The sequence below is a fragment of the Micromesistius poutassou genome (assembly GCF_964030765.1).
Source record: "Micromesistius poutassou genome assembly, chromosome: 5".
NCBI classification, from domain to species: Eukaryota; Metazoa; Chordata; class Actinopteri; order Gadiformes; family Gadidae; genus Micromesistius; species Micromesistius poutassou.
In genome coordinates, this window is record NC_140275.1 from 18,564,559 (window position 1) to 18,591,148 (window position 26,590).

General features: G+C 45.2%; 2 protein-coding genes across 3 annotated transcripts in view; both read left to right on the forward strand.

Annotated features, from left to right (window-relative positions):
* The window catches only part of rasl10a (RAS-like, family 10, member A), a gene marked incomplete at its 5' end in the record, with an annotated part of 10,886 nt that extends 3,063 nt beyond the window's left edge, over positions 1-7,823 (forward strand). Inside the window, 2 exons of the mRNA XM_084468020.1 lie at positions 2,891-3,015; positions 7,119-7,823. Coding sequence (XP_084324146.1) covers positions 2,891-3,015; positions 7,119-7,392 — 399 coding nt within the window. The 3' untranslated portion in view covers positions 7,393-7,823. The remainder of the gene's footprint in view (positions 1-2,890; positions 3,016-7,118) is intronic.
* Positions 7,824-9,103: 1,280 nt separating this feature from the next.
* The window catches only part of osbp2b (oxysterol binding protein 2b), a 41,387-nt gene continuing 23,900 nt past the window's right edge, over positions 9,104-26,590 (forward strand). The window contains exons 1-2 of one of the 2 annotated variants that reach the window (XM_084468077.1): positions 9,104-9,549; positions 18,214-18,422. In XM_084468077.1, coding sequence (XP_084324203.1) covers positions 9,392-9,549; positions 18,214-18,422 — 367 coding nt within the window. In that variant the 5' untranslated portion in view covers positions 9,104-9,391. The remainder of the gene's footprint in view (positions 9,550-18,213; positions 18,423-26,590) is intronic. The other variant, XM_084468078.1, reaches the window with a different exon arrangement.

Sequence of the window (26,590 nt, forward strand, 5' to 3'; positions counted from 1 at the left end):
TCCCTTCCTCTCTCTTCCTCTCCCTTCCTCTCCCTTTCTCTCTCTTCCTCTCTCTCCCTCTCCCCTCCTCTCCCTTCCTCTCCGTTCTGTCAGTGCTCTCGTGATGACGTGGCCGTGAATTGTGTGATGTGATGTTGAAATCATCTCATGTATCGTTCTGTTGTGTCTGGGGCAAGAATAAGCAGCCTTGCCCTGAAAGATATCAACGCTTGCATATTAGCATTCAAACACACACACACACACCCGCCCCCATCCACTGATGTTCCCCATCAATAAGTCATCAGTACGGGTCTCCATCACAGGGGATTAATCATCAATACTAACCCTCAGGAGGATGTGTATTCCAGTGTGTGTAAGACACACACACAGCTCTACCTCTGAACCCATTATCAGGGCTGAGCTTCGGGCTGCACCTTCCACTGGTCCCAGGGTTGATCCAGTGGTGAAGGAACGCCCTGCGATTGGGAGGCTGCCTCCGTGGTAACGGCCCTAAATCACCCATCAAGTGCCTTTGTTGTCACGGAAACCGGTTGTAATTTCACACTCGAAAATAGACAAATATGACTTTTTTTCCTTTTTTCTGTGATGTGTTCAATTGATTGGCGGAGGAGCAAGCAGCTGAGGACACGCCTCTCCCACCCCTCCCCCACGCTTCAGAGACAGCCAGCTCAGTAACCAACCGGTGACCAGACAAACCAAGCCCCGCTCCTCTCTGGACCCTCTGTTGTTCTTCTCCACGCTCATCCCCTCAGTCGATCTGTCTTTAGATCCTCTAGGGCCCAGATGAGGACGCTGCCTTTTTATTTATAGGCTGACAGGGTGTGAGTGTGTCTGACTCTGAACACCTTGAGAGGAGGCCAGACGAGGTGCTGCACTGACATTGCGGTCCTGGGGAGGGACATTAGCTCACCGTATCGTACCAAGGACTCTAGTGGTGTGTGTGTGTGTGTGTGTGCCTGGGTTTGCTCGCATGTGTGTGTGTGTGTGTGCCCGGGTTTGCTCACGTGTGTGTGTGACCCTGTGTGTGCGAGCGTGTGTGTGATACTGAGATTTATTCGCTCCCTAATAAGAAATGACATTCCCCCTACCTCCCTTTCTCTGGTAATATGCACACTTTTCAGTGTCTTATTATCATCAACGGCTTGCCGATGATAAAGTTCCCGGAAATTCCAGAAAATATATATATATATATATTTATTCTCCTTATAGTCTATAAGCCCCCTCCCCCTAACTGTATTAAGGAAAGACAACGTTCAGAGTCTTGGATCCTAAATGAGTCTCAGCTTCTATATGAAGCCAGCAGGGGCTACGTCTTATCTACTGCTTCCAGTGCAAGGATTTCTGTTCTGTGCTTTCTACTTATTTTAATTTAAGTTCTATGTAAAGTAAAGCACTTTACTTTACATAGAACTTTAGTCAAAATCAGACTTGTGCTGTGCCGGCTTTCTCAGCCCTCCTTCCCTAATCCTGTATAGTTAGATAGGTATATACACATATTTATATATATAGTATAGATAGTTACATATATAAAGTACACTGGGGAACGAGGAATGATCTGCATGACGTGTATTGTATGTGTGAGATTCCCCCTGGGACTGTTCATTTGCATACAGAACCTCGCCCACCATCTCAATTCGGTCAAATAGTGCGACAAATAAGTGTGCATCTGTTGTACACTTATTGTATGGTGCATTCTGGGTATGGAGCCGTGCCCTATAGAGGGACCCAGAGGTGTAAATGTCCCCACCACAGAAGGGAGGCCCCTAGAGACCGCCCCCTGCAGGAGGACCACCTCCAGCACAGGGTGCTCTGCATACCATTCTGTTTGGATCAAACCCTCATCCCCTACACCTCTGCTTCTCCCTTATATTTTCCTACATCCTCTTACTAGAGCTGGTGTTTTTCTTCTTATTGAATTCTGGTAGCCCCCCCATCCTGACCCTGCCCCCATCCATCTTGTTAAACCACCCGGACATTCATTACGTGCTCAAGGTCATGTGATGGAGGCCAAAGGTCAGGAGGGAGCACAGCGAGGAGGGCACAGTGCTAACGTTACACGGCTAGCCTGCTGATAGCAACATGCTGCGCTATCCAAAACACACATGATAATGAACACACAAGTTCTGTCTCTCCTCCGAAGGGATGGGGTTGTTTTGTGTGTGTTGGTATCTGTGTGTGTGTGTGTGTGTGTGTGTGTGTGTGGGATTACATTCTGTTTGCTTGCCTCCGTGTGTTTTGCTTACTAGCGTGTGTGTGTGTGTGTGTGTGTGTGTGTGTGTGTGTGTGTGTGTGTACGTGTGAAACACTGAAACTGCATAAAGTCTAAAGCCAAGGCTTTAGGTTCTCGTAGAAGTGTTATAATGGATTGCAATCACTCATGGGCTGTTGGTATCCGTGGCGATGTAGAGCAGGACTCTTGCGTAATGTAAGCAGAGCAGTCTCCGTGTTGTATGGCTTCATACTCACCTCACTCCCTGCCAACTCCAACACGTCTCTCAAGAGGCTGAGAAGTTCCACGGAGTGACAGATGAGTCTATGGCGGCGCAGGCTTCAAGATTGTTTCTTGGTGCCATGTGTCTTGGTGGTCGGGCTGAACGATTAATCTAATTCAAACCGACATCGCAATGTAATAGAACACGATATGCAAATCGCAAAGGCTGCGATAAAAAAAAGAGGAGAGCAGTTTATATGTTGACTGCTTCCAATGTTGTGTTGGTCATACTACAGAATGATTTATTGCTTGTTTAGTGAATACACATAAAGAAAAAGTTAAAATAATCACATGCTAAATCACAATATTGGTCGAAATAATCGCAATTTGATTATTTCCCCACATCAATCAGCCCTACTTGGTGGTGAGGTCATCAGTGATGTTTGTTTCTCCCTGTAGGAGTGGCTGGACCTGCGCTGCCGAGGCGTCCGGAACGCCAACGCCTACATCCTGGTCTACGACATCTGCTGCGTGGACAGCTTTGAGTACGTCAAGATGATCCGACAGCAGATTGTGGAGAACAGGTACCCCCCGCCACAGGGCCTTCTGCTCCCCGTCCTCCCTCTTCAACGCGTGTGTGTGTGTGTGTGGGTGTGTGTGTGTTAATAACCTCAGCTCCTACACACCACACCATGTGACCTGCTGACGTCTCTAGGCATTTTTACACTGCCAGGCCGACAATTTCACTGTTTTCCCTATGTAAAACCGTGGTGGTTTATTCCACCTTCGTCAAGGAGCCGGCTTTCTTTGTTCATTGGAGTAGGTGGGGCTACGCACGGAGAGTAGACCTCTTCAGAATAATTAGCATACTCTGAATGTTTTTTTTTTTTTTTTTCCAAGCCACTCGCATGCAAGAATGAGTAGACGACATCTGAGTGTAGGCTACAAACGCAATCTATTTACAAGTGCAAGAACTGCAAAATATTCTTTATTTTGCTGACCACATGTTTTTCCAGAAATTTCTCTGCCGCTTTGTTGTAGATTGCACAATCTTTCCCGGTCTTCGTTAAATGCGACTGCATCCCCTTCTCTCCCATGATGGTCAGCACCTCGCGTATTTCAACGTCTCTCCAGTTAGAACTACTCATGTTGATATTGCTGCGTTGTCTCTGTTGTAGAGACAACGCAGCAATACCTCTACCCAAGTGCCGCCCTGGTACCGCGATGCCATCTATCACATTTACATGAAAATGAAACCCCCAATATGTGTAGGATTCAAGAGGGTAAATTGGGGTGCGAAATCAAGCCGGTGTATTACCTCGGTCAGTGTAAACGTGCAGACCATGCCGGGAAAAAGGCTGGTAAAGACGGGCATATTTGGCAGTGTAAAAACACCACTTCTGATTACACGGTGGAGACGAAGTAGATCAGGTCTGTCCCCCATGCTGACCGCTTAGTAATGAGGGGACTTTGGATCGGTGCTTTGATTAGAGTCACACACACCTGACATGTATGGTGTTTGGAGAAAGCTCTTCTCATAGGTAGACATGGAGAAGGCTCTTCTCATACTAAACATGGAGAAGGCTCTTCTCATAGGTAGACATGGAGAAGGCTCTTCTCATACTAAACATGGAGAAGGCTCTTCTCATAGGTAGACATGGAGAAGGCTCTTCTCATACTAAACATGGAGAAGGCTCTTCTCATAGGTAGACATGGAGAAGGCTCTTCTCATACTAAACATGGAGAAGGCTCTTCTCATTGTTAAACATGGCCACCCCCCCCTGCATACATTAGCATACTGATTCAGTGTTAATAAACGGAGTCTACTTCATCCATCGCCAAAGGCCTCTCTTGAGGTACGATTCTCACCATTATACAGGAACAACCACAGATCATCAGCAGTGTGGTGGTATCCTTCTGTCCTGAAGCACACATGCTCTGAGGCTGTGTCAGGAGCAGGGGGTTCTGGGAGATTCTGAAGCTGTGTCCTTTGTCACAAACAGAATGTGGGGGCAGGGCCAGGGGTGGGGGGCAAGGTGAATGCTTTGTGGAAATTAAAATGGCACAGAGGTGACACTAAAGGATGAATTGATGGAAGGAGTAATGGAGAGGAAGGAAGGAGGAATGGAGGAGGAAGGGATTGCAGGGGGAAGGCGATATTATGGGGTTTAGTTTGAGGATTGATAACCTGCAGGTTGAAGCGTAATGAGGGTCATGAGCACGGGTTCAAAAGTCAAGGTTTATGAATGGAGGTCAATGATAGATGGGAATACCAACAGAGGCAAAGGTGGCGTTATGCAGACAAGAAGAGGGCAGGATCTATAGGTACATGCCTGACCGATGATCCGATTAACCAATAGGGTTTCACTTCCTTCCTTCCCTCCTTGGATTGTATGTGTGGCTGACACACACGCACGCACGCACGCACGCACGCACGCACGCGCGCGCACACGCACGCACACACGCGCACACATGCACACACACACGCACACACACACACACACACACACACACACACACACACACACACACACACACACAAATTTAACTGACACCGCAGTAGGTTAATAGGTTTGTGTCAAGTGTGTCACAAATGCACTTGAGAAAGAAAGGAGATTTTTTTATTTATTGTTTTTAGCAAAACATTATTTATGTTTGCCGTTGAATCACCTTTTTTATATATACATATATATATATATATATATATATATATATATATATATATATATGTGTTTATTTATAGGCCATATGTACATTTGTGTACTATAATACTCAGGGATGGTACAAGTCATCCACTGGCAGCATGTTGACATTCCCTTTTGATTTGCTTACCTTAGCTTAGCCGACTACAACTTACACAACATAGCTAAGAAGTAGTGCTTTTTGGGTAAAATGTTCTGACAGATGCAAAAATAACTATTATTTGTACATCTGATTCTAAATTGTTACCTGCATAATAATAAAAGAAAAAAAAAGAGAAATAAAAAAAAATAATAAAAGAGAAAAGGGGGAAGGAAGAAAGAATGGCGATATTCAGTAATGCCTTTAAGTTTGGAAAATTATAAAGAAGTTTGTAAGTACAGACTACTCATCTGAGAAATGCTTTGTTTGGCTTAGTATGCTGATATAATGGATATAGAGGCGGTAATTGGTTTGGCTGTAATGAATACAGCAAAGCCTTTGGTTGCATATATTAGCAGAAATTTGGATTGAAAATGTAATTCTTTCTGCTTATGTAGCTCTAGGCATTGAAAAACAGACACCCATAATAATTTCTCATCCTTTAAATTGAAAGAAAGCCCGAGGATTTTCATCAACATGCTGCTGAAAACCATTAGGTTAGTGTCCCCTTAGTGTTAATTGGATCTAAACCACTAAAGACTAGTCTGCTATTTTAAACACTCTGTCAGCTGGAACACTGCAAACCACGGCCAGAATCACTCAACACAACCCATCAGCGGCTGTTCTTGACTGCGCTGATGATGCACTTTATGAGAGGAACACACTGCTCAAACTCCACTGTATATCATGGAGATGCCAATAGAGATCCAACACACACTGCTGTGCAGCAGAAATTATTGCAACGTTTCCCTCATCTCCACGAACAGATGGGCCATATCCTTTTGTGTAATCAACATGATAAGAAGAGTATGCAGTTCAAATCCAAATTAATAACTGATAACCTCACGCCAAAGACCTGCCAAAGTGGTCTTCATCAGCGACTGGGCAGGTGTGTCCAATACGCTCACACGGCTCAGTGGTTCAGACATCTGTTCTGCTCAGGACGAAGGAAAAGCACCCGTCACACACTACACATACACACACACACACACACACAAACTAAAACCCACATGTCACACACTACTACACACACACACACTAAAAACCACACAACACATACTACACACACATACACTAGAAACCACACTTCACACACTGTAACACACAGTACAAACCCCACGTCTCACACACACACACACACACACACACACACACACACACACACACACACACACACACACACACACACACACACAGTAAAACCCCCACGTCACACCACCACACACAGTAAAGCCCGTGCACCAGGTTCACTCGCTCTGGGCTCAGGAGGTCACGAGGACCAACTCCTGCACGGCGTGTTGCGCTTGTTAATTAAAACACTTCTATTTATAGTCTTCTACGCTACAGCCGTGTTTAGAACCTGGGACCCACGTGCACAGGCAGACGCACACTTGCACATGTAAGATACTGAGTGCGACGGCGTGATGAAGGTACGTGGTCTGCTCCAGGCTCCAGTGTGTTGACAGCGCTGTGCTGACGATGAGGTCGCCAGGTCGGTGCTCACAGGAGCGGACGGTGGGACGCTGCGGTCGACCTTCACATTGTTAGACCGGAAAGTTAATGTATTACTCACTTCATTCCTATCTTCTGTTCTTATTTCTCATCTCTCCCTACTTTGTTCCTCATTCCCTCCTCTCCCTCTCACTTTTTTTCCTTCACTCCTTTTATTACCATCCTCTCCTCCGCTTAACCACCTCCCACCCCTCACCACCCCCTCCCCCTCCTCTCCTCCTCAACACATCCATCTTCTCCTCCTCCTTACCTCATCACTCTCCTCCTCTCCACCTCCTCTCCACCTCCTCTGCTCCTCCTCCTCCTCCTCTCTGCTCCTCCCCCTCCTCCTCAGGGAGGGCAGCAGCACCAGTGAGGTCCCCATCCTGGTGGTGGGCAGCAAGCGGGACCTCCAGAGGCAGCGCTTCACCCCGCGCCGCGCCGTCTCCGTGCTGGTGAAGAAGACGTGGAAGTGCGGCTACGTGGAGTGCTCGGCCAAGTTCAACTGGCACGTGGTGCTGCTCTTCAAAGAGCTGCTGGGCAGCGCGGTGGCCCGCGGCATGCGGCAGAACCACACCTCCATCCGCCTGCAGGGGGCGCTGCAGAGGAACCGCTGCTCGCTCATGTGACGCCCGTGTGAGGCTCCTCCTCCAAACTCCTCCTCCTCCTCCTCCTCTACTCACGCCTCCCCACCAGCTCCCTGCTCCTGCTCCTCCTCCTGGAGCAGAGGTGATGCTGGGGGTGGAGCAGACATCTGGGTAGTGAACCCGGGAGTTTCCTGCTTTAACAAACCCTTTTCTCTTTCCTAATGGGGTTAAAAGCCTCCTGCGCTGTAAGACATCAAAGACCCAATGTGGGAAATTCTGATTCTGCCAAATATTCTCATGGAAGAGATGGGAGAGAGACGGCAGGATGATCCTTCCTGATCGCCACCGTAATATTCTTCCCATTATCAGCCAGTGACTGCTTTCCAGGCAGATACCGCTGTGCTTCCCAGCATCTCCTACTGCACCAGGTCCACGTGTGAATGTTTGGTCGGATGCTATGTTTTTGAGCAAGGAAGAAGCAGCAATATTATAAAGTCTTCCGTTCCAAATGCATTTGTCAGGGATGGACCAGGAGACACCATGTGATCCCGAGCTCAGAAGTAGTGCTTTTGTTTAGGGAAGACTTTCTGACTGAAATAAAAGTAGAACTAGGTAGAGTAGACGCTGTCAGCCCGGAGCGACCATCTATCCCCTGATTCATCACTACGTTGTCAGCCTGGAGACACCATCTATCCCTTGGTCCATCCCCTCTGCGTCTCATGACCTCCGACCCCGGGCGGTCCCATGCACCACGTCCCTCCATCGAGGCGAGTAGCAGCGGTGCCCGACTCCCCATTGGATGAGAGAGAAGGCTCACTCCTGTACATAAGACCCGTAGGATCCTTGATTTGCATGCTTCAGAGCCGACGGGTCAGGGTCAAGTGCACTGATGAAGACGTGTTGTTGTTTCATTTAGTAATACATGTTTGGAGATGTTATACATGAATGGCGTGGTTGTGATGCAAACCGGGCACGTGGGAGCAGATGTCACTCAAATAGAAACATGACTGTGTTATCTAGCAACAAAAGAAGGGATATGTAGCAGAGATAAAAACAGAGCAACCGCGTGTAGCATGAGGTGTCAGTGTTTTGACCGTGTGAAAGTCTTCAAATATAAAAGGGCTACCGTTTTTTTATCCAATAAATTGCTAGTATTTATTTTTACTGTGTTGGTACTGTGCTGGTATTTTTTCCTTGACAATTTGTTTATTAAAAGCCTTTTAAAAAAAATCACTCATGATTCATGTGTAATTCCTTTTCCTTTTTGGCAGACTCCATATTTTTGACAATGGCGCCACCTTGTGGCCGTTAATTGAGTCAAATAAATGGGTCAAAAACTCGCAGATTTTCAACTAGCGTGTGTGTAGGTAGACCTATTTATGAGTCTATAAATAAATATATATATATATGTGTTTGTGTGGACCTATGTATGCGTCTATGTGTGTGTGTGTGTGTGTGTGTGTGTGTGTGTGGACCTATTTATGAGTCTATGAATATATACTCATATATACATACATCATATATATATATATGTGTGTGTGTGTGTGTGTAGACCTATTCATGAGTCTGTGTGTGTGTGTGTGTGTGTGTGTGTGTGTGGACCTATGAGTCTGTTTGTGTGTGTAGACCTATGTATAAAAGTGTATTTGGGGGTGTGCCCTTGTATGCGACCGTGTGAGTGAGAGCCATTCAAAGAGCCATCACATCATCACACATCATCGCGGATGTCACCGTTTCCACAGTTACATGTCAGAATCCCGAGCCACGTCACATGTCAAATGTTTTGGATTTTTTTTGTGATAACAACGTCACGTGGTACTAGTCGGATCCTCTGCAGTCCGCATCAGCAAAGTGTCTTGGCATCGTTTCTCCTTCTTCCCCCGGTGTCCATTCCACTGTCATGTGAAAGAAGCGTCCGACGTGAGTTCCGCCCGGACCGCACCTTCCTCCGTCACAGCCCTTCGATGTGGAGGACCTCCTGCTGTGAAGGAACAGACCTCCTCTCCTCCGTGGATCCAGAGCGTCCGGCGGGCGGCGGAGGATGAGCGACCAGGGGAAGGGCTCGGCATCCACCTCTGCCGCGGCCCCGGCTCCCGGGTCGGACACCTACAAAGGATGGCTTTTTAAATGGACCAACTACCTGAAGGGCTACCAGCGGCGGTGGTTCGTCCTGAGCAACGGGCTGCTGTCCTACTACAGGTACGCTATCCACAGCCAGAACCGTTATGCCGGATCTGCCACGATAAACGCCAGACGCGGCGAGCGGTGTTGTGTGGTACAGCTGCTGGCTCATCTGGCTCCCGGCTATCTCCCCGGCTAGCTCGCTAGGCTAGCTGTCAAAGCAAATGGCAGAGGGAGTCATGGTGGATCAAAGCGGTGACTACATCGTCATTTCAAGACAACGGTACTTTAGGACAATGCTCATGATTTTCAGATACAATAAAGCGCTTACTTGACAATTGACAAAACACATATTGTGAGGTCAACACAAGTGACATGAAAGTAGCACAACTATAGTGGCTAGCTCCTCCTACAATAAGGTAAAGCCATAGTAGCTAGCTCCTCCTACAATAAGGTAAAGCCATAGTAGCTAGCTCCTCCTACAATAAGGTAAAGCCATAGTAGCTGGCTCCTCCTTAACTAAGGTAAAGCCATAGTAGCTGGCTCCTCCTTAACTAAGGTAAATCCATAGTACCTGGCTCCTTCTTAACTAAGGTAAATCCATAGTACCTGGCTCCTTCTTAACTAAGGTAAAGCCATACCTAGTAGCTAGCTCCTCCTACTACTTAGGTGAAGCCATAATAGCTAGCTCCTCGGTTCCAAACCTGACCACCTCACTAGCCCCGGTCACATCAAGTCTAAAAAGGAAACGTTTATACAGAATTATTCAGTAATAAATAGAAAACGATTGGGAATTGTTTTTATAAATGTAATTTAAGCAGCCGTCGTATCCATTCACATCAGAAGCCATTTTACTTTCAATGCTATTTGTTATCCAGTATATTGCAGACATAGAAGGTGTGTCAAAGGAGAGGCAATACGTTTTATAGTACTTTTCTTTCAGTAATATAATCTCCAAGTAAGTAATGTTTGACACATTTCTCCCACTCGCTCCCACGATAGCCACCTGTGAGACAGGTTGACATTGGCTGACCTCTTACCACCTGTGGCTGAGGTGCTTCCTGCAAAGGCTGTTTCCATGGGCACAAAGTAACCTTTTCTAGGGAAACCCTTTCATTAACTGGATCAACGCCGTATTAGTCAGAGAGTATTGATTTTCGTTATCATAGCAAATGTTTACTAAAGGCAAACACGTCACTCCCTTCTGGTTCACAGATGGATCACTGCATACACCACAAGGTCCTGGTTGTTCTCTCACTTACAAAGACTCATTGCCTCAGTTGGAAGTGGAGCTCAGTGCTTCCCCCCCCCCCCCCCCCACCCCTCTCCATCTTCCTGTGCGGAGAGTGAAAGGAAAGCCGCCTGTTGCTTCTACCGTCTATTAATAGTCCATTCTGTTGTAAGGTGACTGCTGTCCTAGATGTAAAGGTAGCCCATTGACATCTGAGCCTGGAGCCGGTGGAGCCGGTGGAGCGTGGCCGTTCCCACAAAGGAGAGCTGACTAATGTCCCCACTGCTCCCGCCGCTGGTGTCTGCAGGCTCTCCCGGGCCACGGCTGTGTGCCGCCTTACTTCTCTGTTGACCTATATCTGCTGCACTTCAAAAGGAGTAAAGATGAAGGGACTTGACTTGACAATGTCTTGACTCTTGAAAGATGGTTCTAAGATTATAACAAGATGAAAGTTTCTACTGATAATAATTTCACGATTGTTGACAGCAGGAGCTCCTCTCCTCCAAACCTTTAAACTGTCAGGAGGAACTGGTCACTTACGGGTCATGTAGCTCCATATCAGGTTTTAGTGTGGTTGTCTAGTGTGAGTAACTCTTCATTTATAATGCAATGAATCCAAAGCTAAAATGACAACAAACATGTGAATGCCTTTGCCTTTCCCCCTTTAACGCTCTATACAAACGCTTTGAAATAATGCTCTTTTAGCAGCTGAACATTAAAAGAATGACAGACTCGATAGCTGATAATACAATAATAATTACATTTCTACAGTTTCTAATACATGAAGTAGGCTTATGTCCAAATAACGACTATAACTAACAGAAAATATATTATTAGGATAATTAACATCACTGCACTACTGAACGATGTGTGGTAATGATCACAAGTCATCTGTCACACCAGACTTCTGATTGCTCATTAGCAAATTAAATTCATTAATTCAACCCTCACCAACTGGCAGGATACCCAGTCACATCAGAGGGTCTCTCCAGGCTCTGGCCACTAAGTGTTTATCCAAAAGGTCAGGGTGATGTGGGCTGTGATCCCTGGGCTGTGGTGCGGGCCGCGGGATATAGCGGCAGGACTTGGCATTCAGCAGTTAAAAGGTAATGGGTTTACATGGGAGAGCCAGCGCTGCACTTGGTCCACTGTCCCCCATGACTGCTGTAGAGGGCTGGTGGATGATTCACTTTAACTTTTATCTTTTTTTAATCCATGGAATCACATTAATTCAAAATACATATTTTTACAGATAAATGTTTGGTAGTCCAAATGATTATTGTGAGAAGATCTGCTCTTTAATTATCACAGAATAAGGATTTAAAAGCTTTTGTATTCAAAAAATCTCTTTGCACTCTGAACTCTAATTTTCTAAATACCATATGTTTAATACCGAATGTCTATTAACCTTATTTGGACTCTGAATGAAAGTTTCAGTTCATTACAGATTTTATGCAATTTGGTGATGTTGAATTGGTGATGGTGAATTTTGATGGTGTTGTGTAAAAGGATTATGTTTAATAATTTCCTCCACATCGCCTGGCACTACTGCCAGAACTTGTAATGTATCCTTGTCTGGATCCTTTCCTATCCCACTAAATCACAGAGCTACAGTGAACGTGAGTCCTATCGGAACGCCTCCGCCCGCCACACACTTCTTTAATTTAACAAATGGACTTTTCCTCAAAAGTGGAATGGGCTCAGCATCTTCTCTCGCCTCTCAGAGGAAAGCCCATTCGTTAGTGGGAGAGATTACAGGGCATTAAGGCCTTACGTTCTATAACAGTGTTTTTTCCAACATATTCATGTGTAATATAGACAGAAAGGTCTGGCTTTCCTTAATTAATAAAATGTAAATTGCATTTGTCTCCGCCCGCTATGTATGCTAACTGTATAGCATCACAAAGTGCTCTGCAGTGGTTCAGCCCACGTTCAATGAGCACTTCTATGCTAGCACTCTGTGTAGATGAAGGGAGGCCAGGTGTTAAGAGTGCGCTAGCTAATACGGCACTGCCTCAACTCTGCAGCTTATGCTATCCAGAGAGAAATGGTCAAGACGTATTCATGATATACAATGAACATCATCACCCAAGTAACCCCTTAACCCCTTACCAATATGTAGGTAACCATTTTGAAGTATGCATACCTAGACTCAACCATCCTTCATGTTACAGCTCAACAATCACTACCTGAAGCTACCTGGGCGTAACCATGGGGACGGTCCTCCTAGGTCCACACAGCGTGACCTATCAGAGTAACCAGAGCAGTAGATGGAAGAGAAGCTTAGAAAGTTAAACTGTGCTATCATTCATTAATACGACTAACCCCCCCCCCCCCCCCCCCCGGCCTCAGTATTACTGGGTCACTGTGCGTGCACATGTGTGTGTATGTGTGTCTGTCTTGGTGCGCTGGGCGGTTTTTCAAGGTTACTGTGAGGTGAGATAATTTGTTTCAGTGCAATCAATATCTTATCGATATCATATCTTTGCTTTGGACTGTTTGTCTCCTCTTGGTGTTTCATCTCTCTCTCTCTTTCTCTCTCTCTCACTCACTCATATGCTTCTTTCTTGCACCATTCTAAGCTTGAACTTTTATTGTCTCCTAGACATGACTTGTTTCATCTTTTTTTTTTGCAGGTATCATCTTTCTGCTTGCTAATGTGTCCTGTATGTTTGTGTTTCTACATTTGTGTCATCCTGTGTCTCACGCTCTCTCACTCTGTCTCTCTGTCACCCTCTGTCTCTGTGCTCTCTGTTGATGGGCTGTTGTTGTTGTTGTTGTTGTTGTTTTGTCATTACATGCTCCAGTTCGGTGGATTTGTGTTTTATGAGGATGTGTGCGCAGGGAAGCAACAGGTAAATTGCTGGAATATTATTGGCTGGCTAAGCACACCGCTTCCAGGACTCCTGGTCTTCATCGTCCCCGTGCTCCCAGGGCTGGGAGAGGTATAGCACGGACACCTGTACCGTTTATAGGGTGAAACCTCCTGTCGTCATCAGCATTATGGCCCACCTCCCCCTATGGAAGAACCCATTCAACACAATAGTCAGGGCTTTTTTGACAATGCAAACACAACGACTGCTCAAGTTGTTGGATTGGCCCATATGGCAAATTGTATTCTCATTGCATTGTTTTTGTGTCAATTGTATTATTTTGTAGGGTTTGTGATGGTGTTACAAACTATTCAAACTATAATAAACTATACTGATGTTTTCCCTCAAAACGCTCTGTAGCTATAGAGCGCATTCATTGCATTTATTCAACCAAAACTGCTGATTGATTCCGATCCTACGGTATTGTAAATACGAGGACATTGTAAAGCCATCAGCTACTGGTTCAGAGAGACGTATGAGCCACTGCCCAGCCCTGATGTCACGGCCCCATGCTGCTGCTCCATGCATGGCCCTGGTGGTGTGCTGCCCTGCATGGCTGGGGGGGCAGCACACGATGCAATGGAAACAAGACATGTCTGCTAAAGATCAGCTGTAAGAAATGTAGAGTCCAGCGGTCAGGAGCCATTTATAGCCACAAGTCCCATGTGGAATCAGACTGCGCCTGACAACAAATGACCCAGGAACCGAGTGAAACACACATAATGCAGACATTATTCAACAGCTCATGAGTTGAAGGCTGAAAGCCACAATGACAAGTAATCAATTTAGCAAAGAAACTATGAATTATTGGTCTATGATGTACTATATGGACCCAGGGTCTAGACTAGAGACCTGGCTTTGAAGAGCTTCATAGCTAGAGTAGTAGTCTTACATATGAACACCAGTTCCACCTCATGTAGAACGGAAACTGATTGATTGAATGAAATCATCTAGAATATTTATGAAACCAAACAAATGGAAGAGCCACATCCTTACAGTCTATATCTGCAGAATTCAGCAAATTGGGACCAAGTCACAAATATTTGCAAACAGTCCTTGTATATTTCATATTGGAGCATGATGGGTTAAAACAATGCCCATGCTGTTATAGTGTGAAGCCTCTGAGAGTGAGTGATGAACCATGGTAATTAGGGGTTCAGGGGTACTGAATATGTTAGAAGGGGCGATGCAGTTCAGGGAGGGCAGCATGGAGGACTAGAGGAACACACTGAGGCCCTGTAGACTGAAATACACCATCCAGGCTCTTAGTACCTAAGCCATTAAGTTAGCGTGGGAAATTATGACGTCACACAGTATGAGTCATTATGGTGACATTTAGTTTTGTTCTATTTGGTCAAATCAACTTCCTTCTTTTTGTTCAGCGTTATACATGAACCAGTCTCAGGGCTTCACAGGCCACATACCTGGACTTACAATAATATATTCATTATGGTCCCTATAGTAACTCAGGTCGGTGTCACCGAATGCATGTAATTAAAACAAATTGTATGTTCTGATATGCTTGTACACACTGTTCAAAATAGACTGAGAGATAAGCAACCTTTAAGCAACCTTCTCTCTCTCGCTCTCGCTCTCTCTCTCTGTCCCTATTTTGTTTTCCCCTCTCTCTATTTCCACCCTCTCTCACGCTGGCCTGTTTCTGTTCCAGCTGCTCTCCATTGTCTGGTTTGTTGGCTGTGGGGCGTAGCAGCAGACAATGGCCTTGTTATCTGCAGCTAGCTGCTGGGTAACAGTTAGCCTTGTTATCTGCAGATAGCTGCTAGGTAACAGTTAGCCTTGTTATCTGCAGCTAGCTGCTGGGTAACAGTTAGCCTTGTTATCTGCAGCTAGCTGCAGGGTAACAGTTAGCCTTGTTTTCTGCAGCTAGCTGCAGGGTAACAGTTAGCCTTGTTATCTGCAGATAGCTGCTGGGTAACAGTTAGCCGTGTTATCTGCAGCTAGCTGCTGGGTAACAGTTAGCCTTGTTATCTGCAGCTAGCTGCTTGGTAACAGTTAGCCATGGTGGGCCATGGAGGAATGTTCTCATTACACACCGTGGAGCCCACACATACTCACTAGAGCAGAGTACGAGTCAACTGAAGGACGTTACAAGTTTGAATGATAGAAGTGGTTGGTCATAGGCAGCCCTAGCTCTGTGTTGCTATTACCACAGTCTAATGCTCTCACCGTGATCCTATGGAGACCACTGGGCTGGGTTTGAATATTGTTAGACTTTTGTCATGACATACATACTAGTCAAAATGTCATTTTCCCAGGCTTTGAGACAGTGTAATGGTTTCTTTGTTTGTTTTATAGGCCTACATTTCCAAGCAAAACAGGATATTAGGGCAGGACCCAGATGTAGCAGGATTGTGATTTCATAGTAAGAGTAGTACAGTGGTGTGGTTTATTGACTCAAAGCTGGAAGGAAAAAAATCTGTATGGGAGTGTCAGTTTGATTGCATGCTTTATTATCTACCTAGCAACGCCGCCTTCAAATAATCTTCCTACTAACCCAAGTATACAAAAGACTGTATTCAACATAAGGTTTTTGCATTGCAATTGTAATGAATAAGTAAATAGAAACTACCACTTTACACCATTCCACCACTTTTTGTGTCATCGTGGGAGCGTTTAATTTGCCCTCCCGTCCAGACAGACTCCCAGCAGACCCAGCCCGGGCCGGCCAATCACAACCACTTGTCTAATTTGTGGGCGGGTTTAATAACTCTGAAGCAGCGCCTTATGGGAAAATTCAGAAACAACCAAGAATACTTCCGCCAATGTGTCCCACGTCTAAATGTAAAATGAACTGAGAGGTTACAAACAATACACATTTGGGAGTTAGAGTGGTGATAGCCTATCACTGTATCCTAAAGGAAGCTCCTGCCCCTTATTGGTCCAACCTGGCCTGTTTGTAACAGTTGATATTGGAGCATGTCTTGGTCACTTTCGTTACATCAGGGAGGTTTCTACCATCCTCCTGTAGCTGGGGCGGACACTGCAGGCCCTGTCTTTACGCTGTTGGATGACAGACCATCATATTCATGCACCTGTGGTTTGGTTTTACTATTTGTCACATATTAGTTGTATGTATGTGTAAAAATATACACGATTCTTTCACGTGGAAGCAAAAATTGTCTTTCTGAGATGGGACCCTGATTGGTTCATCGTTTGTAGAACTGCTGGCCTCAGCAAGCTCCCAGAAATCGATGAACCGACTGATTTGGGAGTTTGTTGACGCCAGCAAATCCTCCTTTAATGCTAGCCAAATTTAACCTTGTATCAGAGAGCACGCAAACATAAAATACAATGGTTTTTATGTGTAATAAGATGAATTCCTGTGACTCGGTTTAATAGTTATAGTTATAGTTATAGTTAGTTAGTAGTCAGGAACCGGGTCAGAGTAGGTCTGCATTTCACTGTTGGATAAAACCTCTAAATGATTAAATAGTAAAAGAGATACTTGTATATCAAGTCCTGACTCTGTTAGATTCGGTTTACTGTTAGTTTGAGGCTCATGCCCGTCTCCTGGGATTCATGAGGAAATCACAAAATACATCAGATTGTGAATTCTGTGGAAAAACAATATTTGTGTGAATATGTTTACATTCTTTGAAAGATTGTATTTTGTCAAGTCAACAGTTTTGCTCAAATGGAAGTATTTCTCAATAGCAATATCAAGGCATTGAGTAAAAATGCAGAGTGATTTGGATACCATGCCAGTCTGGCAGAGGCCGGGGTTTGGAATCTCTGTTGTGCAGTCGACGGAGGCAACAATATAAGTTAAAGACATGATATATGGTTTTAAGTGGTTATAACTGGAGGAGGGTTATAACTGGGCAAGAGTTGTAACTGGAGGAGGTTTATAACTGGTTATAACTGGAGGAGGGTTTTAACAGTTTATGAATGGGTATAACTGGAGGAGAGTTATAACAATTTACGACTGATTGTAACTGGAGGAGTGTTCTAACTTGCTAACTTGGATGGTTATAACAGGTTATAATTGAAGGAGGGTTATAACTGGTTATAACTGGAGTAGGGGTATAACAGGTTATAACTGGAGGAGGGTTATAACAGGTTATAACTGAAGGAGGTTTATAACTGGTTATGACTGGAGGAGGGTTATAACTGGAGAAGGGCTATTATTTGAGGCGGTGTATAACTGCAGTAGAACTTAAAGGCCAGTCTCTCTTGGGATTGGGACTGAAAAAGTCATTGCAAGAGAGACTGGAAGAAGCGGGCTAATAGCGTGCAGCTGTAGGTGCATTATGATCATTTGGTCTGCTCACATTTTAAATAACTGATTCCTGCAAAGATGACATGCAGCAGCCAACTTATCGGTTCAAATATGAGATGATCATGAATGATCATGTATAAATAATGGACAAGTTGTATTTATTTGTTTCAATGGAGCATAAATCCAAAATCATAATGTCGCAAAAAGAGTCCACCAGACATGGCGTGGAGTGGACCTCCAGCTGTAACACGCCATGGAGCCCGGCTGTTTCTATTAAACATACTCTGCTTGTTCTGCTCGTTCATGGATGTGAGGTTCATCCCGACTCCTAAAGAGTGCGCTTCCATGCAGCAGCCTGGCCGTGCGTGTGTTTAAAACGCGCCCTACTGCGTTTGCAGGACGCAGGCGGAGATGGCTCACACGTGTCGCGGGACCATCAACCTGGCCACGGCGCACATCGACACGGAGGACGCCTGCAACATCGTCCTGAGCAGCGGGGGGCGCACGTACCACCTGAAGGCCAGCACGGAGGTGGAGCGCCAGAGATGGGTCACGGCCCTGGAGCTGGCCAAGGCTAAAGCCATCCGCATGATGAACGACCAGTCAGGTGAGGGAGACGGAAGTGTGACTCTGTTTAGTCTGTGGTTGGAGAACATCTCTGCCTGTGCTCTCTGTGTGTTCTATGAGGCCGTGGAGGACATGTGCAATAATGTTTCTTCAGTTTGTGTTAGGGTTAGTGTTTACTCTGTATTTGATTAATGTTCTGGTTCAGACTGATGTGTTAACTGTACATCATACTGGTGTACTTTTGTAGATGTTTAACCTGGGGTCCTTCCCAGCCCCTGGATCTACACGTTATGACCAGGAGGCTCTAGCGGGCTCTAGAGGAACTATTTATATTCCTCTGGTGGCCTTCAGTGTGAACTCAGTTTACTATATTTAGACTGAAAGTAATTGCATTTGTATCAAGCATGAGTGGAGCGACCATTTCCTCATCCAAACTATCTGAATGGTTTTCTGAAATGTGTGTGTGTTCAGTACATGACTTTCCTCCATGTAAGCCTGACTTGTGTTTGTTTTGTGTAGCTCAGAGGAGCTATAGATCACATTCTGAAGGGTAGTTTCAAGCCAAAAGGCTCTGTGGTCGCAGTGTTGAAACTAGGGTGAACACAGGACAATAAATCTCAATTTCATGACCAGTGTAGAGGTTTAGATATTGATTTCACAATATCTACCCGCTCTATTGAGGAATACCCCCTCCCCCTCTGCCCACCCACACACTCCAGTGTGGACCCCCCCCCCCCTGGGATGAAAGAGGCACTCAAGAAGAGAAACAGCTCACTGATGACTTCCTCACACTAATCATCATGTTACTGCCCTCCGTCAGGCTATAGGGCTTTTTCTATGTAGCGCTGACAACTAAAGGGTAGTTGCTAGTTAAATTCCCAATGTGAGAGCGAGGGAGAGACAGAGAGAGGGAGAGACAGAGAGAGGAAGGGACAGAGAGAGACCCCCAGTTGGGAAGGGGGTTAATATCCCTCAACCCAACAGGCTAGTTGGGGCTGGTTTGTGAATGAGTGGGAATGGGAGGCCTTCACAGTCTGACACTCTATTAGACTGGTGCTGGTCCTCATCCCATCATAGCAGCAGGCCTGACGGTCTCTGGATCTCCACCGTGGGCGTCACCGGTGTGTATTCAGTGGTTGTCATAACTGTCATTATAACTGTAATCTTGTCAAATAAAGATTGCTCTGATGGTAATCCCTGAAGCCAAAAGCACATGGTGAGACATTTTTGGGTCATATTTGCATCTATTTATTTGTTAATAAATATAATGTACTGTAGCTGTATTATTTTGCTCACTTTATATAGAGCCCAAGTCTGTTTTGGATTATTTCAATTAATTAGCCTCAATCCCAGCGTGGGGGAATACAATACATTTCTTTCAGTGTGAACAAGATGGGTGTAGTGCCTACTCTCGTCCAGAGTAAACAGCACATCTCGTCCCTTTTCTCTTTCCTAGCTGGCCAAGTCTGACCGTCTTATTGGCCAATAAGACGGCCTGACATGGACAGTCAGCCAGGGGCCTGACATGGACAGTCAGCCAGGGGCCTGACATGGACAGCCAGTCAGCCAGTCAGCCAGGGGCCTGACATGGACAGCCAGTCAGCCAGTCAGCCTGACATGGACAGACAGTCAGCGAGTCACCCAGTCAGCCAGTCAGCCAGTCAGCCAGGGGCCTGACATGGCCAGTCAGTCAGCCAGTCAGCCAGCCAGCCAGCCAGCCAGTCAGCCAGTCAGCCAGTCCGCCAGAGGCCTGACAGGGCCAGTGGTTCTGAGCCCTCTGGAATGCACAATAATGTTATAACAGTGTTGTTGTTCCATCCCTATTGGCCATAGCAGAGCTGTGTCTTTTCATTTCAAAACAGGTTTAAATGCCATGAGATGTAGGCTCTTGTTGTTCACACTTTATTGGGCTCTAGCTACACGTGCTAGATACATCTTCTTCCCCATCGTTTGATGAAGAGCCAGGACATTCACTTAACATTGAGCTCCACTTAACAACTAAACTTGCTGGATATATAATCTTCCTTCCCATAGACTGATGAAAAGAAGAGATATCCACGTTACATTGGGCTCTACCTACACTTGTGCTAGATACTTCTTCATTCCAATAGTTTGATAAAGACATAGGACATTCAGTGTGAGACCAACACAAGCTCCAGGTTCCCTGTCCTCTATGAAGGTACTGTCTAGGCTGGTTGTAACCTTACATCTCCGTTGGTGTGTGTGTGTGTGTGTTTGAATAATGCATGGTGTTGTGAATGAATGAAGGCTCATTCATTCTATCTTCATCCACCCTTTCAGGGTTTACAGTTTTCTCTTTCATCACTTGTTCCTCTTATCTCTTTCACAAGCCTCCCTTTGACATGTTCAGTCTGATCCATCCCCGTTCTGTGTTTGATTAACATGTCCTGGTTCAGAATAATCAATCCCCGTTCTGTATTTAATTGACATGTTCTGGTTTGGACTGATCGTTCTGTGTTTGATTAACATGTTCTGGTTCAGACTGATCGTTCTATGTTTAATTAACATGTTCTGGTTCAGAATAATCGATCCCCGTTCTGTATATTAACATGTCCTGGTTCAGACTGATCCATCCCCGTTCTGTATTTGATCAGCATGTCCTGGTTCTGATCCCCGTTCTGCATTTGATTAACATGTTCAGGCTCTGATCCCCGCTCTGTGTTTATATAAAACAAATAGCCACTTTAGTCAGGCATGAACCTTGGTGTTGTAAAAAACGTTTTCTTTAAGCTGTTTTGTTTTACTGATGCCACAGTGATCACTGCTTGTTTAACTGGTAAGGTGGCTGGCTGAACGTTTACTTTGCTATGCTTCACATGGACAGCAGGTGGCAGTGTGTCCCTGTGTCCGGTGTCATCCTTATGACATCTCTGTAAAATGCCCTGTCGATAGTATTTTATTCATGCATAAAAAGGTATGATTTTAAGTTAATAGTGAAATCTGGATCTGAGACTTTTTTCCATATTGCATGTTTCTTCTTGTCCTTATGCTTATCCTTTAAATATATTATGACCATTGAGGACATTGATTGCTGTGACTTCTTTGTGATTCTGAGGGCTAACGGTTAGCTCATCCTAAGGATACATTTATTGTAATGGAGCCTTTAAGGTGGTATTTCTGTGTTTGTGTGTATTACATAAAGAGCCCTGCCCTGTATATCGGTATCACAGTCTGATGGGTGGACCGGTCCTCCACTCACTGAAGATGTCAATCTGGGAGACTCCCAAATAATCATGAATCTGAGCACAGCATGTGACTGTGATTGTTTAGGGTTCCTGTTTGATTAGGCTTTTTTTTCACACAACTACCCTCTCCATCTCTCCTCCACGCTCCCCCCGCCCCCCATCTTCTATTCTCTACTGTCTCACTCCCACCCACATTCACACAATTGCAATCCCTCCTCCTCTCTCTCTCTCTCTCTCTCTCTCTCTCTCTCTCTCTCTCTCTCTCTCTCTCTCTCTCTCCCTCTCTCTTTCCCCCTCTCTCCCTCTCTCTTTTCCCCTCTCTCCCTCCACCAGTCAAAGCGTTTACGTCGCTTCTGGTCCAGTGGTGCTTCAGTTGTGAATGGATGACCTTCTTTCGGTTGCTCCAACTTACTCTGCCTTTGAGTGAGAAAAAACACTAGGAGTGACCAGTAGTCCTCTCTCAGGAGTGTAAGTACATGATTATTTTGTATTGATCTTATTTGGTGGTGTGTGTATGAGTTTGATGGTTAGTATTTAACCATAGCTATGATTCAGTGTTGAGGCTTTCTTTTGTCTGTTCTGGGACAAAGAAATAGACTTTAGGTTGTATAGGCTGTGATTATTTTATCTAATAATACCATATTGAGGAAAGAATCTTTCGGGATCAATGAGAAATATGATATGAATATCATCTCAAAATCTTTTGACCGCCGATGGAATAATCAATAGTGTCTTTGCTTATCTGGATTTTAATATCACCCTTCACAATAACAAAGTTTAAATGACATCATAGCAGACCGTGTGTGTGTGTGTGTGTGTGTGTGTGTGTGTGTGTGTGTGTGTGTGTGTGTGTGTGTGTGTGTGTGTGTCTGTGTCTGTGTGTGTGTGTGTGAGGATAAGTGTGACTGAATGTGAATAATGTATTTCCTATATATATATATATAATATGCCAACCATCAATTTAAAGACAGCTTTTTCTAACTATGTTAGCTATTCATCAGTCAAAAACATAATTCTATGTTTATTGCTATTTCTGTTGCTATCCCTAACGGAACGGCCAAAAGTGAACATACATCTTCCTCCCTTCAGTCTGGTACAAACCGTTCAGCCCTTCACTGCTCACCTGTTCTACTGGCGCTGAAAGCTCCTCCTAAATGTACCTTCCACTGGACCTTTCTGGTTCAATGTCAATGTCTTTCTATGACATGGAATATAGCACTTTATCGATCCCGGAAATCATTCTAATTCTCTTAATTCAGTTATGTGTCAGCCGACCAATCAGAATGAGAGGACAAGACCGCGCTAAATCACGATGTACCCGACTCATATTTCATACGGTGGAAAAACGTTTGTTTTATTTGCAACATAACATTGAGAAGATGTCTTTACTACCTGTATTTTAGACATAGTTGCTACATAGTTGTACCCTGGAAATCCAGAGTTCTCGCAAGAGCACAATTTGAATTTGCTGTGAGTGTTATCCAATCGCGTGCAGTGATATTTTCAAATGCATGCTTGGTGCCGTCCCTCGAGTTGGGCCATTTTCATTACTCGTTGCCAGACCCTACAGCTTAACACAAAGAATTTCTGTCAGTCTTTGTGTCATCCAATCACAGGTGCGTGAAATGCACAGTTCCTCTCCGTCCCTGATAAACCAGGGAGGGAGAGGCTGAGTGGGATGGAACATTTCTTTGGTGAAGCTAAACCTTTGAAATCTTTGAAAAGGTCTGTTCGACCTTTACTTCTGAAGTACAGCACCTTTTAACAAATCCCAATAGAAAAGTGTTGTATGCATAATATGAATCACTTCAACAAGGAATGAAGCGAATCCAGGAGGTGGATATGAAAGTGGATCCCTCCAGCTTTGTAGTAGTACGTACATCACTATGGTCAAGCAGACATTACAACGAGCAATGCAAGCAGTAGGTTCAGTATCACCATAACCTTCCTCATGATTCGGCCCATGCCGCCTGTGCCTTAAGGACTTGTTTTACCTGGCATCAGCCTACCTAGGTGATGAGTGTCCTCAGCCACTGCCATTCCTATTTCCCTGCTGGATGCCAGTGGAATGGTGTTCCTTAATGGATAAAGTAGCTCACCGCATTATGTAGCCTGGCTAACGCTAATGGGGGGGGTCAACTTTGGCCGCCAGACGATTAGCATTAGCATTAGCATCATTGGTTTTGGAGAGATATCGCATATCAGATATCAGATATCAAAAACATGGCGTCTATCTGATCAGGTCATTAGCACCTCACACATTCTCACTTACAAAATTTCATAATTTTCTTGTTTTATCGTGTGTGTGTGTGTGTGTTGTGGTGCTGTTCATTTGAAGCTTTGCTGTCACACACTGAGGGTGACCTTTCTTATCTCACACATTCTATTTATGAAACACAATGAGCTCCCAGATCCAGTCCACACTCTGTCTGTCTGTCTGTCTGTCAGTCTGTCTGTCAATTTGTAGATAGTAAGGCAGAGAAGGGTTTACCGGTTCTTGAGTGACTTATTGATGTGTAAAATGGTAAATTGCAGGGTTGACTCCAACAGACAGACACACCACCTGATGCCCTAAAGCTGCATCCATCATACTAACTCGTGGAGGGAAGAAGCACATGCTGCATTCATGGAGTGCAGATGTGTGTGTGTGTGTGTGTGTGTGTGTGTGTGTGTGTGTGTGTGTGTGTGTGTGTGTGTGTGTGTGTGTGTGTGTGTGTGTGTGTGTGTATGCGTGTGTGTGTGTGTGTGCGTGTGTATTGCATGTGTGTATATTGCGTTTTTTTTCAGGGTGTTGTCTTGTCACTGCTTGTTGCTATGTATGTGTTTCCATGTAAAGCCTGGGATGGGTTGTGGTGGTGGTGTAGTCGTAGAAGCAGTGTGAGAGAACTCACCACACTGGGGCCGTTGTGATCAGGGGCTTGTAGCGCCTCAGTGTGAGGTCATCATACGCAGCCTGGTGGATGACTGAATATTTGAAACAGTCTTCACTGTGTTCAGTCCATTGTGTCTTCAGCAGAAATCTCTCCCTCTACCTCACTCTCTCTCTATCTCACCCTCTCTCAGCCTCTCTCAATCTGTCTGTCTTTCTGCTTTCCGTCTGTCTGCCTAGCGATGCTGTTGCTGTACGGGTGGTTAATGCTAGCCGTGCTGATGCTATACGGGTGGTTAATGCTAGCCGTGCTGATGCTATACGGGTGGTTAATGCTAGCCGTGCTGATGCTATACGGGTGGTTAATGCTAGCCGTGCTGATGCTATACGGGTGGTTAATGCTAGCCGTGCTGATGCTATACAGGTGGTTAATGCTAGCCGTGCTGATGCTATACGGGTGGTTAATGCTAGCCGTGCTGATGCTATACGGGTGGTTAATGCTAGCCGTGCTGATGCTATACGGGTGGTTAATGCTAGCTATGCTGTTGCTGTACGGGTGGTTAATGCTAGCTATGCTGTTGCTGTACGGGTGGTTTATGCTTGCCGTGCTGGTGCTATATGGGTGGGTAATGCTAGCCATGCTGAAGCAATATGCTAGCCATGCTGATGATGTTTTTTGCTATACAGGTTTTAGATGCTTGGCTCCTCTAATTGGATCACTGTTCCACTATGACTTTTCCACTAACTGTCAGATGCTGCTGATTAGTCTCTCTCTCTCTCTCTCTCTCTCTCTCTCTCTCGCTTTCTTGCTCGCTCGTTCTCTCTTATATTTATATATATTCATATACCAATGTTGGTTTTTAATGAGATGGCTCCCAGCATTGTGACCAACTGCTGCAATAAAACTCTCTCTGCAATCTAATGTCAGTGATTAATGAAGATGCCTCACCTTTGAATAGGTAACTTACCACTAGACCACCACTGGATGAATGCTAAACCATCATGAGATGGTATTACATTGAGAATACGCTGTCCAAGTTTATCCATCCAAGTACCCTGTAACCCTCTGCTGCTGCTAGCCACACCTTGTGGGTCCTCTTCCAGTCTGAAGCACAAAGCACGTTATCTTGTGTCACATGCTGCGTGCTACCTAGCCTACTGGGCAGCCATGCTGTCACCGTCCACAGGCTGAGATGGATCTGCTGTGAAGTCCTGTACACAGAGAGTTATAGTGGACTAGATCACGTGGTTTATACTCCTGGATGGTCACTATTTATGTAGAATGTAATCCCATATAGTCAGAACAGATAATGAGACCATTTAGAATGCATGATGGTATTTTATTCATAATATTCACTCTTAACAAGGTATGGGCACCTCATCCATTCATGTATTCATTTAGCCATCATCCGATTCAGTGGTTTAGGGGGTGAACTGCACTACAACGATCACTTACGTAGAGGAGGAACACAGAATTTGTGAGGTGTGTGTTGCCATGGAGCCATTGTTGGAGAGTCATTGTGTTTATTAGAACCAGCTGTAGCCTGCGTGGGTGTCCACAATGTGGACACAGGGGGTCCCAGAGAGAGGATGTGGAGACGGAGACAGTGAGCTGTGGGTCGCTGTGCCACGTGCAACCCGTCCCCCCTCCAGCCTCCACGGTGGCTCGGTGCTCGCTGTAGACTAGAGACGTCCAGGATGTCCAGCATCCCGCTATGCTCAGTGTGCTGCTCACTGTGCTCTTCTCTCTCAGTTTAGGGTCCCTATACTGGGGACGACAGAGGGACGCCATCTGATTGATTTGATTCATTAGTTAATTCATTAATACACTCATTCACTCAATCAATCAATCCTAATTAATTCCTTCATTGATTTGTATGCTAAGGAGTTAACTCAGTGATGAGGAAAACTATAAGCAAGAAACTGCTGTTGAAGATTTTCCCATGTTTAGCAGCAGTGTAGCCTTCTCCAGGATGCCTCACTGAAATAGTTAACATGTGCTGCGAAGCCAGGAAGAGCAAAAGGACCCTGGTGTTATTCGGAAGAAGCAGTGCATTCTGGTCTTGTGTTTGGATGACTGCTGGGTGCAGAGTCCTATCTACTCTCTGCTTCTCTCTCTCTCTCTCTCTCTCT